The following is a 21,737-nucleotide window of genomic DNA, read 5'->3' as shown; positions in this document are numbered from 1 at the left end:
TTGTAATTTTTTTATCTAAAAAATGCATATATATATATTTTTTTTTAAAAAATCACATGCATTTTCTCTATAATAATTTCATATCCGTTTTTTTCTAAATAAAAATTTTTATATGAATTTATCCATATGAAAAAAAATAAAATAATAACAAATAAATGAAAAAAATAATGAAAAAAATTAAATTATTTTTATAAAAAATTATAAGAATTTTTTCTGTATAAAAATTTTTTATATAATTTTATTTCTGTATACAAAAAATTATATACTTTTTTTCTATATAAAAAATTATATGTATGTATTATGAAAAAATATGAATTTTTCTATATAAAACTTTCACATGAATTTTTTCTATATAAAAAAAATCATACGAATTTAAAATGAATTTGTTCATATGAATTTTTTCTATATTAAAGAATTTTATATGAATTTTTTTCTATATAAAAATTTTTCATATGAATTTTTTCTATTATAAACATTTTTATATGACTTTTTTCTATATAAAAAAATTTCATATGAATTTTTTTCTATTCTGTATTTTCAGCAAGAAAAAATATGAATTTTTGTATATAAAACTTTCACATGGATTTTTTCTATATAAAAAAATCATACGAATTTAAAATGAATTTGTTCATATGAATTTTTTCTATATTAAAGAATTTTATATGCATTTTTTTCTATATAAAAAAAATTCATATGAATTTTTTCTATTATAAACATTTTTATATGACTTTTTTTCTATATAAAAAAATTTCATATGATTTTTTTTTCTATATTAAAAAAAATTCATATAAAATTTTTTTTTTATATTAAAAAAATTTCATACGATTTTTTTTCTATTTAAAAAATTCATATGATTTTTTTCTATATAAAAATTTCATATGATTTTTTTTATATAAAAAAGTTCATATGAATTTTTATATAAAAAATCATAGAATTTTTTCCATTTAAAAAATTTGTATGATGTTTTTTCTATATAAAAAATTTAGTATACATTTTTTCTATATAAAAAATTTCATATGAATTTTTTCCGATATAAAACAATTTCATATGATTTTTTCTAAATAAAAAATATAATTCTATTTAAGAAAATTTCATATGAATTTTTTTATATAATGAAAGTTAATATGATTTTTTATATAAAAAATCATAGAATTTATTCCATATAAAAAAGTTCATATGATGTTTTTTTCTATATAAAAAATTTAATATAAATTTTTTCTATATAAAAAAATTTCATATCAATTTTTTCCGATTTAAAACAATTTCATATGATTTCTTTCATATAAAAAAATTCAACTTTTAAAATACAAAAAAAAAATCATTATAATAAAACTGCAAAACAAAAATTAATCAAACAATTGCAACAAAAGATGTGAATGACTGACAGGCAGGCAGACATACAAGATAGAAGCGCAGCAATAACAGCTTTAATTAGCGGGATTTGAGTATTGTTGCTGTGATACTTTTGACCAGTCAGAGATTTTTGTCGCCAAAGAAAAGTAGTCATACACCACACACACACACACTCGCCTCACAAATGGTGAATAAACTCTGGGAATACAGATTAAATAACCTTGAACTTAAAAAAATGAAATAAAAAACAAAAACCACAACAAATGTTGATAAATGATGCAAAACAAAAATGCAGGAATAGCTTGAACTTGTGTAGGTTCAGACTTAAAAAAAAACCAAAACATGTGTACCAAAAACAATTTATTGATTCTCAATAAATCTAAAACCAAAAATAATTTTTAAAAACATATATTTCAGAGAAACATCTGCCTATAGGACATTATTTTTGTCAGCAATGTTTTTAAATTATTTATTTATAATTTTTGTCAAATCTGCATATATTGAGAAAAACAAATAAATGGCACACGCCTTTTCGCCTTTCGGAATCTTGTAATATGAATATGTTATTGTCGTTTATTCACCAGCTGATGTTATTGATTTGTTTTTGTTTTGGTCACTGCTAGTAAATATTAAGTGTGAATCAAAACATGACTTCATTTGTGGCAATCAGCGGGTAAACAAACTCGAGTTTGTTGTTTATCCGGGGGTTTATTAACCCTATTTGAAATACAAATTAGTACAATTGTAATTGAAAGGTGATGATTTATGTAACAATAAATTAAAAAATAAAATAAATCTAAATTTTTCTTGTTGAACTTGCACTGCCGTTTGCGGTTTTGTGCGGCAGTTCTGCCAAGCACATACATGAAAAAGATTTGCAATAGCAAGAATGAAATGGTGATGACCAGCCAGCACCACCCCACCTATTTTATATAAATATCACCTTTCCATTGCTCCCACCTGTTACCAGGCAGAAAATAAAAATATTCTCTTAACAAAACTAACAACATAAATATTAAAATATTTTAAAATCACAACAATAAACTATAAAGGATTCAAAAAATATTTTTAAATATTTTTTGTTTACTTTATAGAAAACAAACAAAAGAAAAATTTTGGGCAAAATAAAAAGCGACAAATCTAAAACTCATAAACAAAGTGAAGTACATATATACATTTTATTGGAGATTAATCCTAATCCATCCTATTGAAGATTTTATATTTTAATTTGTATATATTCCTAAAATCCCAAAATCATATTTAAACATAATTTATTACTCTTTTTTTATATTGAAAAAAAAAAAAACAATAACAAAATTGTTATAACAAAACGTGTGTTATTGACATTTTCGTTGAAAACTTAAATTGCAACTAGTAGCAAATTTTATGCTTTGTTTATACACATTTGCAAGCAGCAATTTCACCAAAATTCCAATATTATTCGGAAATCAAAAATACGCACGAAAACAGAAAAAAACAAACATAGCACAAAAAAAAAACTACTCGTGTTAAATTTTGTGTATTTAAGAAAGTTAATGTTAAATAGAGGAAAAATGACCTTGGTATACTGAAGGGGGGAAAAGAGGTTAAATTTAAAAGAAAGAACAACAATAATTTTTCCAAAAAAGAAACAAGCGCCATGAAAAATGAAATTTTTTTTGTTTTTTTTTTTTTTTGTAAAATTAATTTTTTTTATAAAGTAACTTTTTCTATACTAAGTCCATATTTACATTAGGCAATTTTCCTTGCGCAAATGTCAGTTCGATGGAGAGAGGGATGAGGCATATGGTAACCCTTTGCCTCTCAATACCCCCTCTCACCGACAAACTGACAATTGGCGCAAGGAAAATTGCCTAATGTAAATATGGACATACTAAACTAAAAGATTTTCTATTCCAAATTTTTAATATTCTTGAAAATTTGATGAGTTTTTTTTTTGCCATAATTTGCATGGAAAACAAAAATATTTTTTTATTTTTTTTTTGTAGAATTCAAATTTTTTTAAATTTGTTTTTAATCAAATTTGAAATAGAAATAACTAGTTTTATATTAGCAAAATTTAAGCGTTAAAGCTCCACTTTTGTCCTATAAAAACTAACTTTTTGAAAATATGAAAGTTCCCACCATATCTTAAAAACCACAATACAACAACAAAAAGCAAGAACTGCAAGGTATAAAAAAACTACAAGCGTTTTGGCGGGAAAATATTTTCAATATAGCTTTTATATACATACATATGTATGTACATATGTACTTCATGATGTCTGATTGTTGTTGCCGTAGTTATTTTTTTATCTTCTTTGTAAAAAGAAATAAATCACAGCCTGTTGAATTCTCTTGAATACAACAAGGTAGACGATGATGATGATGATGAGGAGATATAAAGAAATGAAACAACTAGAAAACCAGCTATGTTGCTTTCTGCTGCTGCTAAGAATAAAAAATGAAAACGTTCTCATAATAAAGCATAAAACATTGCCGCTTTTCGAAGGGGTTTCATTAAAAAAGCTTGTTTATAGTATAAAGCCCAAGTTGTTGTAGTTGTATACTATGGTTTGTTGTTGTACAGCAGGAAGGGAGGGATCTGCTTGCTGTCTTTTTTTTTCACTTTTCTTCTTATAATGGATTTGTGTGTTATGGTTTTTTTTCTTCTTATGTGGTGTCAAGTTCAAAAACCTTTTTTCCGTCTCGTTTCACATTTTACAACGAGACGAGACAACGGAGTACAACACCATTGTTAAATAAATTTCGCAATTCATTTCAAGATTCTCAATTTCAGGGTCTTTCCTTTAGTCTGGCTTTGTTGCAAATGCTATGTTTAGATAAGCGGCAGAACCCAGCCAGGAAGGAGAAGTAAACTCCGCACGGTGGTTTAGAAATTGATTTTTCTTGGACAAAAAATCAAAAGTTAGTTTTGTCAAAGATAATTAATTGCTATATGGGATTCGATAGTAAACATGTTAAAACTAAGGAAACCAAAAATTAGGTCCAAATATTGGAAGGTGTAGGCTTGGTGTGCCCCTAAAGACGAGCATTTTCCCCATTTTTGGGAAATACGTAATTTTTGCAAATTTCTGGAGAAAAAAGTATCTATTTCTCGGAAAGTATGGGGGTTAGCATGAACGGCAATTCCCCGTGAATTTTTTTTCACTTTCTCCCTTAAGTTGCAACGGCGGAAATACGAAACTCACGGGGAAATTTCATTCATGATAACCCCCTATAACAGATACTGTGTTCATTGATTTTTGTAAGGTAGGTAGGATTGTTGCCTTTCAAAATCATTTTAATAAATTGCCGTGGCGTTTACACTACATGAGCTGTTCTATTTTTTCCTCGGATACTACATTTTATGAAATTGCAAATTTAGTGGACTAGAACTTTTGTGCAACAACATGGAACAATGTTCTGTTTTCACAGAAAGATGCCCGAGAGTCTCCTCTTTCAGTCCATATATACTTTTGTACCAGTCCCGTTCCGTTCGTTTAACACTTTTTTTAATTTATTGTAGTTATTTTATATGGGTAAAAAATGTGTGTTTTTTTCCAAATGTTTTTTACACAAATGGACATTTTTTAAGTATATGAGTTTTTATACGAGTTATATAAGTTTTGTAAAAACACAAAGAGTATTTTTTTTTAATTTTGGAAAAAAATTAGAATTTTTTAAATTTTTTTGTATTTTTTTTCAAAAAATTTGTGTTTTTTTTTTAATTTTTTTAAGTTTTTAGTTTATTTATTGGCGTTTGACCATCTTTAATATATGGGACGACAAAAAATCTCAAAAACACTTATATTTTGATGAAAAATAGTGAAAAAAATCAAAAGTTAAACTTTGACCTTCAGTTTTTCTGCATCTACTAGACCCCGTTTGTCCCCTCCTTTTTTTATCTGAAAGCTGATTTTGTTATTTGTTTAACAAAAAAAAGAATTATGAAAATATCTCTATCCGTGCAAAAGTTACAGAATTTTGACCAGGAAAAAGCGATTCTGAGCCACTGTGCGACGTAGAACAGACAGTTAAAACAAAGAACAACATAAAGTAATAGTGTGGTAGTGGTACAAAGACATTAAAGGGTTCTTGATCTTGTCTTTTTGGGTTTCTTTTTTTTTTGTGAATTGCTGAACTTGAACAACAAGAACAGCAACAACAGACACGAACGACATACATAAAATCAACAGTGCGACAAATAGACACATGCACCGCACCCAGTAGTTATGAAGAAGGGGAGACGAATATCATTAAAATCCCCAGGAACTTAACTTAAATCAAAACAAACCAGTAAGCAACAGATCAAAGTCGGGAGGGGCCGACTATATAATACCCTACACCACTGTGAATAGGTTAAATATATATGGGAGCTAAATCCAAATGTGAACAGATTACAATATAATTTGGCACTCTTATTTCTAGACCAAATTCCATCACACATTCCAAATTTCATCAAAATTAGACATACATAGCGTCTTTGGTGCATCAAATATCTTAAATCGGGCGAAAATATATATGGGAGCTAAATCCAAATGTGAACCGATTTTGATAAAATTTGGCACTCTTATTTCTAGACCAAATTCCGTTACAAATTCCAAATTTCATTGAGATCGGGCATATATAAGGTGTTTCGTGCACCAAATACCAAAAATCGACCAAAAATATATATGGGAGCTATATCCAAATCTGAACCGATTTTGATATAATTTGGCACACTTATTTCTAGACCAAATTCCGTCACACATTTCATATTTCATTGAGATCGGGCATATATAACGTGTTTCGTGCACCAAATACCAAAAATCGGCCAAAAATATATATGGGAGCTATAGCCAAATATGAACCGATTTCGATATAATTTGGCACACTTGTTTCTAGACTAAATTCCGTTACAAATTCCAAATTTCATTGATATCGGACATATATAACGTGTTTCGTGCACCAAATACCTTAAATCGGGCGAAAATATATATGGGAGCTATATCCAAATCTGAACCGATTTTGATATAATTTGGCACATTTATCTATGGACCTAATTCCATCACACATTCCAAATTTCATTCAGATCGGACATATATAACGTGTTTCGTGCACCAAATACCGAAAATCGGCCAAAAATATATAGGGGAGCTATATCCAAATCTGAACCGATTTCGATATAATTTGGCACTCTTATTTCTAGACCAAATTCCGTCACACATTCCAAATTTCATTGAGATCGGACATATATAACGTGTTTCGTGCACCAAATACCAAAAATCGACCAAAAATATATATGGGAGCTATATCCAAATCTGAACCGATTATGATATAATTTGGCACTCGTATTTCTAGACCAAATTCCGTCACACATTCCCAATTTCATTGAGATCGGACATATATAACGTCTTTCGTGCACCAAATACCAAAAATCGGCCAAAAATATATATGGGAGCTATAACCAAAACTGAACCGATTTTGATATAATTTGGCACTCTTATTTCTAGACCATTTTCCGTCACACATTTCATATTTCATTGAGATCGGGCTTATATTACGTGTTTCGTGCACCAAATACCAAAAATCGGCCAAAAAATATATATGGGATCTATAGCCAAATCTGAACCGATTTTAATATAATTTGGCACACTTATTTCTAGACCAAATTCCATCACACATTTCAAATTTCATTGAGATCGGACATATATAACGTCTTTCGTGCACCAAATACCAAAAATCGGCCAAAAATATATATGGGAGCTATATCCAAATCTGAATCGATTTTGATATAATTTGGCACTCTTGTTTCTAGACCAAATTCCGTCACCCTTTCCAAATTTCTAGACCAAATTTCATTGAGATCGGACATATATAACGTGTTTCGTGCACTAAATACCAAAAATCGGCCAAAAATATATATGGGAGCTATATCCAAATCCGAACCGATTTCGATAAAATTTGACACTCGTATTTCTAGACCGAATTCCGTGACACATTCCAAATTTCATTGAGATCGGACTTACATAACGTGTTTCGTGCACCAAATACCAAAAATCGGCCAAAAATATATATGGGAGCTATAACCAAATATGAAACGATTTTGATATAATTTGGCACATTTATCTATAGACCAAATTCCGTCACACATTCCAAATTTCATTGAGATCGGGCATATATAACGTCTTTCGTGCACCAAACACCAAAAATCGGCCAAAAATATATATGGCAGCTATATCCAAATCTGAACCGATTTTGATAAAATTTGTCACTCTTATTTCTAGACCAAATTCCGTCACACATTCCAAATTTTATTGAGATCGAACATATATAACGTCTTTCGTGCACCAAATACCAAAAATCGGCCAAAAAATATATATGGCAGCTATATCCCTATCTGAACCGATTTTGATATAATTTGGCACACTTATTTCTAGACCAAATTCCGTCACACATTCCAAATTTCATTGAGATCGGACATATATAACGTGTTTCGTGCACCAAATACCAAAAATCGGCCGAAAATTTATATGGGAGCTATATCCAAATCTGAACCGATTTTGATATAATTTGGCACATTTATCTATAGACCTACTTCCGTAGCACATTCCAAATTTCATCAAATATGAACAGATACAGCGTGTTTAGTGCATCAAATACCTCAAATCGGCCGAAAATATATATGGGAGCTATATCCAAATCTGAACCGATTTTCAAAAAAAGCAATAGCGTTCTTCATTAGGCTAAAAAAATGATTTTCCCCAATTTTCAGCCAAATCGAACAATAAATGCGACCTGTACGGACGGACGGACATGCATAAAGGGACTCAGAAAGTGATTCTAGGCATATCCCTAGAAGGAACTATGGGTCTATCTTTTTTCCTTAGGCATGTTACATACAAATGCACTAACACATAATACCCTTACCACAGGGTGGTGTAGAGTATAAAAATTAAAATTAAGCCAGAATATTTGAAAAAAAGAACGCCACCAATGTTTCTAATTTGAGAAATCTTTAAATGTTAATTAGCTTAACATTTTAACATTGCAAATGCCAAGAAATAATTTGCATTTACATATTATACCTATTCTTCAACCTTGCTATAACTATTATATGTAGCTACTTTTAAAATGTAACTTAATTAATATTTTTATAGCAAAAAAATAAGTTTTTAATTTTTAATTATTTTAATTAAAATTCTTTTAGAAGACTTGTTTTTGCTATAATTTGTGGGTTTTTTGTTTCAAACAACGGCCTTGCCGTTCTACAAACTCATACACACTCCGACTCTCCCGTAATGTATGTATGTAATAGGAGGTATCCGCATAACAGGTATTTTGTTAAGTTTAGATTCTTTTAACACATTTCTAAGCTGTTCCCCTCAACCAACTACTTACCACTCACACACCTGAGAAAAATCTAAAAGAAGATCGAACAACAATTGTGTAAACCAACAACAACAAGTCAGCCAGTCAGTCAGTTAGCCTATTGGTAAACTTTAACAACAATAAAGCTTCCAAGTTGTTTTTTTGTTGGGCTTTGGAATGTCGCCATACCACATTTGACCAAAAACAATGTTGTTTGTCGTGCATGATGGCAATGTTGTGTTGCTTTGGCTAGCTATCTGGTTGACTGGCTGCTTGCTTTGCTACTTCTTAGTTAGACGGGATGCTATGCTGCTGTTGGTTGGTGATTGTAAGTCAAGCAACGACGACATTGCCTATAATTGTTATTGCCGTTTCTTGTACAGTTTTCTATTTCTTCTCTAGTGGAGACTTTTTTATGGACACGCGACGCATAGCCGTGCTGTTTTTCCGATTTCCAGAATGTGGTGAATAGTTTTCCACACAATTTCAAATCTATTTTGGTATTGTTGCCACAATAATTTTCCTCCTCGCACAAGAAGAAGAAGATGAAGAAGAAATGAAAGACAGCACTATTGACTGGTTTTGTTAGCTTCTTCTCCTGATTGTTGTTGTTGTTTGTGGCCATTTCTTGGGTGATATCATTATCTCTTTTTTATACCCTCCATTTGTTTGGAATGTCCACCAAGCGAAACGTTGATGACTTGCGACCAAAACAACCAAACACCATCGTCGGCAGCAGCAGCAGTGTTTTGGTGATGTTGCATTGCATGATCAACGGCCTTTAACGCCTTCACAAAGATGTTGATACTTTTGGTGGGCATTCTCTGCCCAAGGGGGACGGCAAAAAGTCTCTTTGGCAAAAAAGTCAATCCATGGCTTATTGTTTTGGCCATAAAATTTCTAACACTCTGTTACCAGTGTTTGTTTGCTTGCTTGGCTGCTGCTGGTTGGTGTCTTGTTTTTTGGTATTTATAGCTCAATGACTTGTTAGGAATGTGTTGATATTTCTGGTGCTTCTTCATCTTCTCCTCCGTCATCATTGCCACCATCATCTTGAATATCATCAACATCATAATGATGCTAAATAATCATGTTCAAATTATTGGTTTTGTGTGATTTGTTGGCTTGCAACAGCTTCCACAAAAAATGTTTGTTTATATGTTTTAGCTGAAGCTTGGCATTACTGTAAAGATTCTTGTGGCATCTCTTAAATACTTAAACTTGTTGGACTGCATTCTTTGGAGCTTAGATGCCGCCATAGCCACAGATGCAAATTTGAATGCAAATTTGTTGCTCCCAAAACCATTTTTTTTATTAATTTGAATATATTGGGTTTATTGAACTTAGTCATCCTCTCATAGCCTGTCCTTAGACTCAGCTGGGCTAAACTAAAACCCAAATTACTGGTCATTGTCCTTTTTTACTAGAAACGCACTGGCATAAAACATCTGTCACATGTTTGCCAAAACCAAAAAAACGCTTCAAACTGGACACGTCATCGCCAAACCAAAAAATGACCCCTACCACGACTCCATGCAGGTAATACAATATGTATTTAAGTGGTTCTTTTTAAACGAATAATTTATTGCCAAAAAACACAAGTCATTAACCTCATGAAAATAAACTAAACTTCAAAACAAAACTAAGAAACATCGTCCGCAGGACAAGAAACTAAAACAAAAATTATGACCTTCTTCTACTCTTTAAAAAAACAAAAAAGTTATGATGACAGACTCTTCAAGGAAGAAAGCCAAAGTGTATAGCCTTAGTCCTTAAGGCGATAATCACCAATACTATGACAACTTCAATACATGTTTCGACTTCCTTTTTGTGTGTATTTTATTTTATTTTTTTTGTAGCTTAGTTTCTTTAAGTTTAATGTCCTTACCGGGGGGATTGCACCTGGTCGAAAAAAATAAAACGATTTTTAACCTTACACAAAAATATCATAAAAATGGCAGATGTTTTATTTTCCTTGTTGTTGTTGTCAAAAGTATAACACAAAAAACACTCAATTGAATTGCGTTGTTTAAATAGTCAGCAAGATAGCACGAAAGGATAAGAAGTAAGTCGCCGCCAGCAAGCAGTTACTCCTATTGCAAAAACAACAAACAGAAAATAACATTTTAGGCACACACGTGCCTTGAAATTATGTGGATTTTTGACATCTGGTTGTGTTGGTTGTTTGCCTCATTTCATTTCCATGAAGAAGAAGAAAAAAGTGACACTCCTTTATGCCGCAGTTGAATTTTTATAGTTTTGCGTTTATTACTCGTGAGTTCCGCCGTCATTCTTCCATTTTTTGGCGGAGTTACGTTTCTTTTATGGTTACTAAATGATCATAAAATTCAAATTACTTTGCAGCTACAACAACAATGGTAACCATATTATTACTTTGTTACTATAATTATTGTTATAGTGTACATTTTGGCCACCACGAAAAACGGGGTACTACTGCTGGGGTTGAAAGTGTCTCTCTTGAGGGGTAGCCTATTTGAATTTATAGTAATTTCCTTTTCTATTTATATTTCAGTTAAATATAAAAAAGGAGGAAGAGGAGGAGGAGAAGAATAAGGACAAAAAGGCCCACAAGACAATAAAATACATTGTTGTTATTTTTGTTCACTTTTTATGTTCCTCAAGTTATTCGCGTGTTAGAATATTGGCGCCAGGTTTTTTTTTCCTTCGGAGACATTTTTGTAAGAAGGAAATGCGGGGCACTTTGTAACGTTTAGTGGAGCGAAAGAAATGGACAACTTCCAAAAAAAAAACAATGTCAATTCTTCTATCTGTAGAATAGTCAACGGTTCGATGTGTAGAAGAGTCAACACTTCTATCCATAGAAGAGGCAACTCTTCTATCCATAGAAGAGTCAACTCTTCACTCTTCTATTCATAGAATAGTGCACTCTTCTATCCATTGAAGAGTCAACACTTCTATCCATAGAAATCTTCTATCCATAGAATAGTCAACTCTTCTATCCATAGAAGAGTCAACTCTTCTATCCATAGAAGAGTCAACTCTTCTATCCATAGAAGAGCCAACTCTTCTATCCATAGAAGAGTCAACTCATCTATCCATAGAAGAGTGAACTCATCTATCCATAGAAGAGTCAACTCTTCTATCCATAACAGAGTCAACTCTTCTATCCATAAAAGCGTCAACTCTTCTATCCATAGAAGAGTCAACTCTTCTATCCACAGAAGAGTCAACTCTTCTATCCACAGAAGAGTCAACTCTTCTATCCATAGAAGAGTCAACTCCTCTATTCATAGAATAGCAAACTCTTCTATCCACAGAAGAGTCAACTCTTCTATCCATAGAAGAGTCAACTCTTCTATCCATAGAAGAGTCAACTCTTCTATCCATAGAAGAGACAACTCTTCTATCCATAGAAGAGATAACTCTTCTATCCACAGAAAAGTCAACTCTTCTATCCATAGAAGAGTCAACTTTTCTATCCATAGAGGAGTCAACTGTTCTATCCATAGAAGAATCAACTCTTCTATCCATAAAAGAGTCAACACTTCTATCCATAGAAGAGTCAACACTTCTATCCATAGAAGAGTCAACTCTTCTATCCATAGAAGAGTCAACTCTTCTATCCATTGAAGAAACAACTCTTCTATCCATAGAAGAGTCAACTCTTCTATCCATAGAAGAGTCAAAACTTCCATCCAAAGAAGAATCAAATCTTCTATCCATAGAAGGGTCAACTCTTCTATCCAGAAAAAAGTCAACTCTTCTATCCATAGAAGAGTCAACTCTTCTATCCATAGACGAGTCAACTCTTCTATCCATAGAAGAGTCAACTCTTCTATCCATAGAAGAGTCAACTCTTCTATCCATAGAAGAGTCAACTCTTCTATCCATAGAAGAGTCAACTCTTCTATCCATAGAAGAGTCAACTCTTCTATCCATAGAAGAGTCAACTCTTCTATCCATAGAAGAGTCAACTCTTCTATCCATAGAAGAGTCAACTCTTCTATCCATAAAAGAGTCAACTCTTCTATCCGTAGAAGAGTAAACTCTTCTGTCCTTAGAAGAATCAACTCTTCTATCCATAGAAGAGTCAACTCTTCTATCCATAGAAGAGTCAACTCTTCTATCCATAGAAGAGTCGACTCTTCTATCCATAGAAGAGTCAACTCTTCTATCCATAGAAGAGTCAACTCTTCTATCCATAGAACAGTCAACACTTCCATCCATAGAAGGGTCAACTCTAGAAGAGACAACTCTTCTATCCATAGATGAGTCAACTCTTCTATCCATAGAAGAGACAACTCTTCTATCCATAGAAGAGACAACTATTCTATCATAGAAGAGTCAACTCGTCTATCCATAGAAGAATCAACTCTTCTATCCATAGAAGAGTCAACTCTTCTATCCATAGAAGAGTCAACTCTTCTATCCATAGAAGAGTCAACTCTTCTATCCATAGACGAGTCAACTCTTCTCTCCATAGAAGAGTCAACTCTTCTATCTTAGAAGAGTCAACTCTTCTATCCATAGAAGAGACAACTCTTCTATTTATTATTTATTTATTATAATATTAAGAATGTAGTTAATACACTGTTAATAACAGATGAAATAGCATTGGCTACAATGGCCATCAGCTAACTTCTATTTATAGAAGAGTAAACTCTTCTATCCATAGAAGAGTCAACTCTTCTATCCATAGAAGAGTCAACACTTCTATCCATTCTCCAAACAACAAAAGAGTCAAAACTAAAGAAGATATTTTTTTTCCATATTACAAAATTCCTTATATCGGAAATTGTTTTTTTTTCTGAATTTTTGGTTAGGATCGAATTTAATATTGAAAATCTATTTCCCAATTTATACTAATCCTGTTCCCCCTTCTCTCTTGTTTCTTTCCAGTTAAAGTATGCGAGAAACGTTTAATTTTGCGCGAACGCAAACAAGAATACATTCGACGTGAACGTGAAGTTATGCACACATTGACAAATGTTCCTGGTTTTGTGAATTTATCCTGCACCTTTCAAGATGCCCGTTCACTTTACTTTGTTATGACCTATGCCAAAAATGGTGATCTATTGCCATATATCAATAAAGTTGGTTCCTTCGATATCGATTCAACACGTCATTATGCTGCCGAATTAGTATTAGCCTGCGAACAAATGCATCGCCGTAACATTGTGCATCGTGATTTGAAACCCGAGAATATACTGTTGGATGAAGATATGCATACGTTGATTGCCGATTTTGGTTCGGTGAAAATCCTCACCGCCGAAGAGAAGGCCCAAGCTCAAGCATTTTTATTATCCGGAGGTATTGATTTGGCCAAAAAGGCCAGATGTCAATCGGGCGGTAGTATGCGCAGCGATGATGATGACTATAATGATGATGATGAAGATTATGAATCGACCGGTTCATCGGGTAGTTGTGGAGATGCTGAGACAGGTGGTGAGACAGATTCACCGCGTGCCAGACGTCATGCTGCCGCCGCACCACGTTATCATCGAAAACGTCGTGGCAGTTTTGTGGGCACAGCCCAATATGTTTCACCCGAGGTCTTGCAAAATGCTCCCATTACACCGGCCGCCGATTTGTGGGCATTGGGTTGTATTATCTATCAAATGATGTCAGGTCTGCCACCATTCCGTGGCTCCAACGACTATGTCATCTTTAAAGAAATCATTGCCTGCAATTTAGATTTTCCCCAAGGTTTCGACAAGGATGCCGAGGATCTAGTCAAAAAATTGTTGAAATTGAATCCTGCAGAACGTTTGGGAGCCCAAGACATCAACGGCCACTATGAGAGTATACGTTCACATCCCTTCTTTAAGAATGTCGACTTTGAGGCAGTACGTCAGACCACACCACCACCCATATCACCATTTTTACCCGATTTGGTACGCGAAGATGAGAATGAATTTATGCTATGCGATAATTTGGAGCCTGGATTGGATGATAGACAATTGACACGTTTACTGGGCAAGGAATTGGGTTGCATTAGTGATGATGATGTAATGGAACGTAAAATGAGTGGTGGAAGTAATAAAACCAAGACTGGTGGTGGCAGCAACACAACCACTACAGTGACAGTGAGGAATACATCATCAGCCACACATGGAAATAATCAAAAATCAGCAAAAAGTAAGTTTGGTGATGAGAGAAGGAGGAGGAGAGTAAAGGAAGAATTTGATTTTAATGTTAGATTTTTTCTAATTACAGACAGCTTTGATTTGTCGGATATGGAGAAACACAAACGTTTGGAGGCCCAAAAATCTGATAAATGGCATGTCTTTACCGATGGTGAAGTCATTCTGAAGAAAGGCTTTGTCAACAAACGCAAAGGCTTGTTTGCCAGACGCCGCATGTTATTGCTAACCACCGGACCCCATCTCATCTATATTGATCCCGTGCAAATGGTGAAGAAAGGTGAAATCCCCTGGAGTCCGGAATTGCGTGCTGAAGCCAAAAATTTCAAAATTTTCTTTGTGCATACGGTAAGTTTGTGAAACCAACCAAACGTATTTAAAAAAAAGACAAGTAGTGACGACTGCAAAATTTGCTTAGACATTTTTAGATTTCAAAATTTGAATTTATTTTAATGGGCCAAACAAAACAACAATATTTTGCCATAATTCATATACGCGGATTAGTTTGTTTTGATTTTTGAAAATCACAATAAAAACATGAAAATGGCATACACGTGCTGTGATATTATGCCTTTGATGATGGACAAGCCCCCCACTTTTCTTTGTGACCATGAACATAATCACGATGGATTTTCATTTCGTTGTTATTTCAAAATTATAGTTCTGTGTGACGTCATGTGGATACTTGTTTCGGCCAATTTTGTTGTTTAAAATAAATAAAAAAATTAGCCTCAATGGATTGGAAATGAATCATGTTCGAATTTAGAACATTTCAATCATTCAGTACACACACATACAACATCAGATTTCGGTATTTGCCCAAACAATGTGCACACGTTTCGGGTTTTTTTTTTCGCTGTCTGTCTTATAAATAAATACAAATCTAAAAATATCCATTTAATCCGCTTATGTGTTGAAAAATGCAATTTTAAATATTTGATTTGAATTTAAATACTCAATTATCAAAAAAAAAATATGTGTTTGTGACATCCCAGACTTTGATAATTAGCTTTTTATGATAGCTGTTGGTAAATCTGTATAGTATTCATGCCTTTTAATTAGCTCCACATGTTTTGAATATTTATAAGCCGTAGTAGAAGAGACAAGCTTTCTCTTTCTCACTTCTCGCAAGGAACTTCATAGAATTGTTGAATTTCTGCATTTCCAAATAAGAAACGCTCCTCGTATAACCTTCATAAAGACAATGTACTGTTGAGTCTAGATATTTTCAAAGTTCTAGTTCGACCCAGTGCTTTCTACTTTTCGAGGATCTTTTGCTGGCACGGTGCTCTTGAATCAAATTAAAATGGAAGGTGCTTACACCTGGGAAGTTTATGCGGATTCTGAAACTGCAATGTTCATGGTTGACAAAATCAAAAACCAAAAAAAAATTGGCCGGAGAGCTTTTTAAATAAATCGCGATTCAAGTTGACATTTTTAGGGGTTGTTCAGGTTTTTGCGATTTTTCTTGGAAACCGCAAGTCTTATCAAAATGGAGCTAAAGAAAATGTTGTAGCTATCAAAATTCTCTACAAGATTGACCTTAATGATATTTTCGTAGGTTTGGCAACTTTTGAGATATAGAAGCTGAAATTGAACTTAAACTTATAAATCTAAAAAAAATGGTACAACCCAGGAAAAATTACATAAGCCAGTCTTGTAGAGAATTTCCACAGCTATAAGATTTTCTCAAGTCCCATTCCGATAAGACTTGCCGTATTCAAGCAAAATTGCGAAACCCTAACAAAACAAGGAAAAAAGTATTAGTCGGCTTTGCCGACAGAGATATACCCTCAGCCTGTGTATATTGAAACAATTTTTTCCCAAAATACGTATGTATTTAGGGGGTTTTAAAATTGTTGGGCGTTTGAACAGACAAAAATGTTGATTAGGCTTAAAGATCAAAAGTTTTGCGGAGGAGATACTAAAAGGAATGGATCGACGACAGCCGCAGGGCGTTTTTACACTCTTCGGGCTGTTTGCTCAAGAAGTATGGACTTGCCCCTAAAAAAACTTTCACCATCGTAATTGAGGCAGCGAATGCAAGTTGCTTCAACAAAAATCAAAGTGATTCGATATTAGGTCTTAAAGTGAACTTATCCGAAAATTTGTGTGTGAGGTACCGGATGGAGTGGACAAATATGGTCCATATTTGAACCTGATCTACATCTGGTAGATATATTAGGATGTGTATAGTATAGACCAATTCGGCCACTCCCTTCAAGAGTTACCGTACGAACAATTTTACCGAACATTTTTTAACTTTTGTGGGGGAGGTACCTGAAGGAGTGGACCGATATGGCTTATCTTCAAACTTAAACTATGTTTGGACAAAATATTACTAAGGCCATATTTTGGACCGAATCGGCAGATCCGTTTGGGAGTTATCTTGCGCTCCAACCACCTCACACGGTGTCATAGTGGTTTTTTGCAACTTTCATGCTATTTTCTCAGGAAGTATGGACTTGCCCCTGATGAAACTTGTACCGTCGTATGGAGGGCAGTGAATACAAGTTGTTAAAACAAAAATCAAAGCGATTCGAGAGATGGCCCTAAACTGATTTTTTCCGACATTTTGTGTGGGAGGTACCCGAAGGAGTGGACCTATTAAGACCATATTGGAACCTCATATTACTCTGGTAGAAAGTTTACACTATACAAAGTGGGGACCAAATCTGTCACTCCCCTCAAGAGTTATCGTGCGCACAAACTTTCCGAACATTTTCGAACTTTTGTGGGGGAGGTACCGGAAGGAGTGGACCGATATAGCTCATCTTCGAACTTAAACTAAGTTTGGGCAAAATATTACGAAAGCCAAAATTTGAACCGAATCGGTTCATCCGTTCGAGAGTTATCGTGCGCTCCAGCCAGCAGGACAAACAGACAGACGGATGGACATGGCTAGATCGACTCCAAATTGTCTGAAACACATTTCGTCCAAACATACTTGGGGTCTAAAACCATTATTTCGATAAGGCACATTTTCATCGTATCAAAGTGTATATACCCTCCTTAGCCTAAAGGCTGAGGGTATAAAAACTTAAAAATGTAAACTGAGCTTCTTTATCTCAAAAATGGTACAGCCTGATAACAAATCATAAACGTCAATCCTGTAGAGAATTTTCATAGCTACAATATTTTCTTTAGCTCGATTTCGATTGGACTTGCGGTTTCCAAGCAAAATCGTGCAAACCTAAAAACACCTAAAAATGTGAATTTTGACCGCGATTTATTTAAAAATCCCTATAGCTAGTTTTTCTTGTATTTGGATTTTTCTCATCTATGAACATTGCTGTTTCAGAATTCATAAAAACTTCCCCTGTGTAAGCGGTTTTCATTAAAAGTTAGTTAAGGCGCACCCTTCATGAAATTGTTTTATAAGGGAGCGATGCAGTCAGTGCATTGTCCCAATTTGAACTTCAATATCTCAAAAATGGTAAAACCTACGAAAATACCGTAAAGGTCAATTTTGTAGAGAATTTTCATTGCTACAACATTTTCTTTAGTTTCATTTTTATAGGACTTGCAGTTTCTAAGCAAAACCGTGAAACCCTAAACAACCCATAAAAATGTCAACTTGAATCGCGATTTAATTAAAAAGCGCTCTGGCGATTTTTTTCCGCAAAAACTTTCCAGGTGTAAGCACCTTCCATTTAAATTTAATTCAAGAGCACCGTGCTGGTTAATGACAACCTGAATATGATGTCCAAAATATATTATAATTTTTTTATTAGGTTTATTTTATAATTTTAAATAAGTTTTATAGATTTTAGGTGCTGAACTCGTTTTTTTTCCTTTTCTTTGTGCCTTATTAATTTTGCAACATTGTTGTCTTGTTTCTTGTTTGATTGCGGTTTAATGCCTTTATTTATAAATTAAAATACACAATGGCCTGTTTGGCATTTGTTATGGTTGAACGTCTGAGAGTGGCGTATTAAAGTCTGCGAAAGTAAAAACAAGTTTAGCATTCATTCAACACGTGATATAAGCCCAGCAAAATATCGATCATGCAAGTTATGCAAATTAGAATTGGCCCTCGTTTTTGTGTTTTTTTTTTTTTTTTTTTTTTTTGTTCGTTATACTTTGGACATATGGACTGGTTAATTTCCGTTATTAAAACAAAAAAAAAACATTTTTTAATTATTCTTTCTTTTTTCTTCTTTGCAGCCCAATCGTACCTATTATTTGGATGATCCTGAAGGTTTTGGCCTTGAATGGGTGGCAGCTATTGAGAAAATGCATCATCTAACCTATAAAGAACAAATAAATACCTCAAATTCAAATGCTGCCGCCGGTATTGTATCCTCATCACCATCCACCTCGTCATCCTGTTCGACAGCCTCATCAACATCATCATCAACAACAACAAACTCCAATGCACGAATGGCAATGAATCTGAATAACAATAACAATAGTAATAATAACAATAACCACAGTCACAGTCATTTAACGAGTTCAGTAGCAGCGAAAACCTCCTCCTCCTCCACCACAGCCATATCGACGACGTCCTCTTCAATAGCCCACAAAACATCATCATTACTGACAGCGCCGTTTACAATATTGAAAACGGCCTCAAATTAAATAGACTTTGGTTTTGTTTTCACAAAAAGAAAAGGAAATGCATATAAAAGGGTGGTGGGTGGTCGCGTCGCTCTCAAGGATAATCATTTAGCAACAAACAAACAAAAAACGATAAGCAATGGCAAGTGAAATGGAAAACAACTCTACAAAACTCTTACATATATACAACAACTAAATAAATATAGCCGAGAAAATAAAACTGAAATATTATACAAATATACCAGCCCTTAAAATAATAACAACAAAAAAGCAAAAACAAAAGAAACTAAAAAAAACTCTCATAGAAAAATTATTTAAATTTAATTTTTTATTTAGAACAAATTTTAGTTCAAAACCGTGTAAAACAAAACCCCCAAAAAAATCCTTTATACTTTATTATTATAGCATAATTATAAAAAAAACAGAAACAACAAAAACAATTTCAACTAAATGAAAACCTAAAACAACAAAACCCAACATAATTTATTTACAATATTTTATTACATTCATAAGTTTCTTTTTTTTTTTTTTTTTGTAATAATAATTAATAAAAATATTAAATATAATTAATAATAAATAAGCTTAATTATATAAGAATTTAGATGAAAGGAAGGAAGGCAAAAAATTAATATAATAATACTAAATAAAACAAAAAACAAACTCTTAGATAGTCTCAATTGCAAAACAAACAGCAAACAAAAAAAGTAATTATAATTTATATTAGAAAAGTATTTATTAATTATATCACTAAAACATAAAACTAAATCCCAACCCTACTTGCTCCCGCTTCTCCTACCAACTCCCAAACATTATCCCCCTCTTATGTACAAATTCACTACCACACAGAAACACACATTTTCCCCTCTTCACTTCCCTCCCCTAACCTTCTAAAGTTTAAGCAATTTAGAAAAATTTAGCAAAAGAGAAATAATAATATTAAATAAAATAATAAACTAAAATAAATTAACTTTTACCACCATTGGTTGGCAGAATGAGGGGAGAACATGGTAAACCCCCAAACCAATGAAGTTGAGGATTTAAAATTGCAACTCTCTCTTTATTCTGCCCAACCAAATGCTGTGGAAGTAAATAAAATTTATATAAATATTGAAAGAAATTTACGTAAAATACATTAGTTTATAAACAAAGAACAACTGCAAAGAAGAATTATAAAACAAAAACAAAAGATTATACAAAACTCTTATATACACAGTAAATCTACAAGAAAAAGTAACGAAAAACAAACCAACTACTATTAAATATAAGGAATAAACGATTGAGAAGGCGGGAAAAGAAAAACAAAGTGGAAACATTTTTACAACATTTTCATCAATGCGAATTCTTTTCTGCGTTTTCCCTTTATAAGCTGTAGTTTAAAAAAAAGAAAACAACACAATACCTACCCCCCCTGCCCCCTTAAACTTACTTAAAATTTTACAAGGCCTCAAAAAAGCCAATATAAAATAATATAATTAAAAAAGTCCACACTTTTTAGTTATTTAATTTTATTTTGTGGCCTGCTCCCCTTGCTCCTTACCTTCCCACAAATTGTATAAAAATCCCCTACCCTAATTAATAACTGAAAAAATTAATTCTAATTAAAAACAATGCATATATTTTAATTTAATTATAATTGTAATAAAAACAATACAAAAAATCCCCTCCCAAAAACACAACATTTAAAGTTATAATAATATTAATTTATTTAATTTATGTTTAATTTTAATTTAAATAAAACAACAACAAAAAATAACAAAACAACAACAGAAGAAGAAGAAAGAAAAATAAGGAAAACAGCTCTCTTTTTTTTGGTCCTTGTGAATTTTGTTGAAAACCCAATTTGCCTTTATTCCTTTAATAATTAAAAAAAATAATTGTTTATAATATTCAAATTTCCCATTTTCTTTTATTGTTAATTTTGTTAAAGAAAAGAGAAGACTTTAGTTTTTGCCCCTGAAATCTGTTAACTTATTTTTTGTTTTGTTTTTTTTTCTCCCCTCCTCCTCCCTTTTTTCTATGTGTTATATTATTTCCATTTATTTCTAAATTTAATTTAATTACCATTTTTCTGTTTGTAAATCAATTCACCTAAAACTATTTATTTTTAATATATTATATATGATTAAAACAATTTGAATGTTTATATTATTAAAAAAAAGAATATTATTAGCACACACACTCACTCACCCATTTACTACCTTACCTCTACCTACTTTATTATTATTTGTTTATCCTCTTATTTAATTGGAATTGTACTATTTTTTTTTTTTTAGCTATAACAATTTAATTTTATTTATATATTTCCATCAATTTGTTTTGTTTGGAAATATTTAAGAAAAAGACTTTAAACAAAAACAAACATACATG

The 21,737-nt window shown here is 32.4% G+C and overlaps 1 protein-coding gene across 10 annotated transcripts in view; it reads left to right on the top strand.

Annotated features, from left to right (window-relative positions):
- Pdk1 (Phosphoinositide-dependent kinase 1) overlaps nt 1-20,636 on the top strand; it is a 160,288-nt gene extending 139,652 nt beyond the window's left edge. For all 10 annotated transcript variants that reach the window (XM_073984084.1, XM_073984083.1, XM_073984079.1 and 7 more), the window contains 3 exons: nt 13,567-14,805; nt 14,884-15,158; nt 18,978-20,636. In XM_073984084.1, coding sequence (XP_073840185.1) covers nt 13,567-14,805; nt 14,884-15,158; nt 18,978-19,391 — 1,928 coding nt within the window. In that variant the 3' untranslated portion in view covers nt 19,392-20,636. The remainder of the gene's footprint in view (nt 1-13,566; nt 14,806-14,883; nt 15,159-18,977) is intronic.
- The last annotated feature ends 1,101 nt before the right edge of the window (nt 20,637-21,737 follow it).

Source organism: Musca autumnalis, unplaced genomic scaffold (genome assembly GCF_047663935.1).
Source record: "Musca autumnalis isolate F117 unplaced genomic scaffold, ASM4766393v1 scaffold_4, whole genome shotgun sequence".
NCBI classification, from domain to species: domain Eukaryota; kingdom Metazoa; phylum Arthropoda; class Insecta; order Diptera; family Muscidae; genus Musca; species Musca autumnalis.
Note: the sequence above shows the minus strand (reverse complement) of the source record. Positions and strands in the feature narration are given on the sequence as shown.